The 3,316-nt window shown below is 40.5% G+C and overlaps 1 protein-coding gene across 1 annotated transcript; it reads left to right on the top strand.

Moving 5' to 3' along the window:
* The first annotated feature begins 2,486 nt into the window (after positions 1–2,486).
* LOC139896043 (uncharacterized) lies at positions 2,487–3,041 on the top strand. The gene has a single exon (XM_071878626.1). The coding sequence runs from the start codon at positions 2,487–2,489 to the stop codon at positions 3,039–3,041; it is 555 nt and encodes a 184-aa protein (XP_071734727.1).
* The last annotated feature ends 275 nt before the right edge of the window (positions 3,042–3,316 follow it).

The following is a 3,316-nucleotide window of genomic DNA, read 5'->3' as shown; positions in this document are numbered from 1 at the left end:
CATACGCACCCATCCTACGCATACATATGCATATAATATATTTACACTCACCTTGTCGCCTTGATGAATACAAACCAAATAATCTGTAACTGCCAACGGAAAGTACCTATTCCATTTATCAAATAACAAACAACACAATTAGGGTGGATTACAAACCAACCCAAATTGACTCTTAGTGCAATTTTGACCCAATTACACCTCCAAGCACAAACGACGCCCAAACTAACCAATAATCACTCAAAGCTAGTGAAAATGGTCCTATAAATCCAATTAAACCGAAACACAAGTATTAAATACTTGTCTTCCCCAATTTGACCCATAAACCTAATTTTGACCCATTTCAAAATTAGTCTTTCAAATATACCCAAATGGGTTCCAATACTTTCATAATCACTAAACCTAGAGATTAAACCCGAATTACAAGTCCTAAACATGGTTAATCATCAACCAACCCAAAATTCACCAACAAGGGTCAACAACACCCACAACTAGCTTTAAACACCCATTTGTGAGCTAGATGGGTTTTCTCAAGAACATTAAGTTCAAACCCTAATCTTGAAAATCAAATCAACAAATGGAATTCGGAGTTAGTACTTACCACCACTATTAAAATGTAGCCAAGAGCGAGATGAACAACTTTAACACTTGGACTTTTTCAAAAATCCAACTTCTTCTTCTCCAAATCAAGCTTTCTCTCTTTAAGCTCTCTCTCTCTCTAGATGGAAGGGTGTGAAAATGGTGGAATGAGGAAAAGGATGAGCAATGGATCAGTTTTAGTGGCTCCAAACTGACACGCAAGTGAAAGGACCCAAATGCCCCTCATTAAAACTCAAAATATCAAGAAAACAACCAAAAATACGCTCAATCCACAAATTGCGCCTGATGGCCATAAATTGCGCCTGATGGCCGCAAATTGCGGCCGGGCTACAAAAGTGAGCCGTAAAAATGCACCCATTTGGGTGCTGTCGAACCTCACCCGCCGTAAATTGCGCCTACCAGCCACAAATTGCGTCTACCAGCCGCAAATTGCGGCTGGTCCATTATTCCCATTTTTTCGACACTTATTTTGGTCGTAACTATTAGACCGTAACTCTATTTTTGATGAACCAAATATCGTTGGAAACGTAATAAGGTCTAATTTCCAATGGTAAGGTTTTTAGACATTAAGTCAGATTTCATTTGGGGTCAAAAGATACGATTACATACCTTGTAACTTAAATGACGTCCAAGTTTAACGTTTTACAAACACAACTTCGAGTCTAGGAACCTAAACACCACCACAAGCAACACGTTACGAAAAATGGGGTGTTACACATTCGAGCTAAAACATCACATTGTTCAACTTATCCAAAATGGCTGTCAATTTAATCGATTACCGAATGATGACCCCAACTCTCAGCTCGATAAGTTCATCTCTTATTCAAACTCCTACAAGTAAATGAAGTGGGACAAGATATAGTCTGGCTATATATATTCCTCTACTCTCTCACTCATCATGCGCAGACGTGGTTCGAAGGATTGGAGAACGACTCAATCACATCATGGCATGAGATGGCTACCAAGTTCTTGACCAAATATTTTCCTCTGTCATACAAACAAGCTCAAAAATGACATCATAAACTTTAGAAAAAGTTATGCTGAATCTCTATACACCGCATGGGTGCGATTCAAGATCCTGCTGAGGAAATTCCCTAACTACCAGTTAGAAAGGTCAGCGGAAATATGTACCTTCTACAATGGTCTAACGGTGCAACATAGGACGATGATTGATGCGTCAGCTCAGGGATTTGCTCAAAAACATGACAATGCATCATCATGACTGGAATACTTGTGAACAACTTTCATCATCTACCCCTCTCTCTGTGGTCAAAACTCAAACATAGGCGATCAAAACCCTCACGGATAAGATGGATTCTCTTGCCAAACAACTCGGGGACCTGAAGAAGCAGCCGCAGCAAGTTAATCAGGTTCAGGCATACACTAACTGTACTAATCAACCACCAATAGAAGAATATCAGGTTGAGTACAAAAACCCTGATGGTTTTGTCTGTTACATTCAATACCCTGCTCATCAGCGAAACCCTGGATTTACTCAGCAATCCAGAGGAAACCAGTTTCAAAGAAGTAACCCACCTTGTTTTAGATTCCCACCTTATCCTCAATAACAAATAACCTATGATCAACCTCTACCACTCACTGGACCACCACCAAAAGAAAACCCTCCTGCTAACCAAATTACGAAAGCAACCAACTCAGCTCTCGGAACCGAAGAACATATCAACCTGTTCATTCAAGGTTAACACTAGCTAAATCAGAGAACTACATAGAGACAAGACCAGACAGAAATACTCATGAGAAATCAATTGGCTCAGCTCAAAAGTTTAGAGACGCAGCTCGGACAGTTATCTCAATGCCTTGAGCTCCGACCGCAGGGAAGATTGCCTAGTAATACCATCCAAAATCCCCACATAGAAGAAGCTTAACAAATGGATTCAATTACCCTAGAGGAAGAACCTACACACAGAAGAATGTCAGCCAGACTAAAGAGAAAGTCTGTTGATGTACCGAAGGCACTTCCACCGAATCCAGTTCGTGTACCCTATCCTGGAAGACTCAAGAATGATCCAGAAAAGCTTGATACCTTCAAGCTCGTTGATAAATTCTTGGATACCATGTCCAAATTACCTAACCGGAGTAGATATATACGAAGGCTTCTTTCTACAAGGGAATGGATGCCAGTTGCAGATAAAATTCCGCTAAGTGTAGAAAGCTCTGCACTACTCAGAAATACTCTACCTAAGAAATTAGGAGATACGGGACAATTTACTTTCCCATGTTCGATATACCAATCTAGAACCATTCATGCTTTAGCTGATTTAGGACCAAGAATCAACCTCATGCCCTATTCTCTCTTCAAGAGATTAGAGCTGGGAGGCTTAACACCAACCAAAATTACTGTCCAGCTTGCCGACCACACTATCAGATATCCTAAAGGCATAGTTGAGAATGTCTTGGTGAAAGTCAATAAATTCTTGTTATAGATATCAATGAAGACCTCAATACCCCTACAGTCTTAGGACAACCATTCATGAACACGGCTAGGACTATCATTGACGGGTACAATCATATCATGGTCTTAAGATTAGATGGGGAGAGCGTTACTCACCGAATCGACCAGCCTACATGTTTCTCTGAACAGGAGGAGATGTATGCTATTTTCGCCAGATGGATTACTTCCGATGATGAGTCTCCACCAGCCACCGGTATGTTAATGGATAATCACAAATGGGTGAAGATTTCAAAATGGAAGAAGAGG

This window comes from Rutidosis leptorrhynchoides, chromosome 1, assembly GCF_046630445.1.
Source record: "Rutidosis leptorrhynchoides isolate AG116_Rl617_1_P2 chromosome 1, CSIRO_AGI_Rlap_v1, whole genome shotgun sequence".
NCBI classification, from domain to species: domain Eukaryota; kingdom Viridiplantae; phylum Streptophyta; class Magnoliopsida; order Asterales; family Asteraceae; genus Rutidosis; species Rutidosis leptorrhynchoides.
This window is presented reverse-complemented; position numbering and strand designations above follow the sequence as displayed.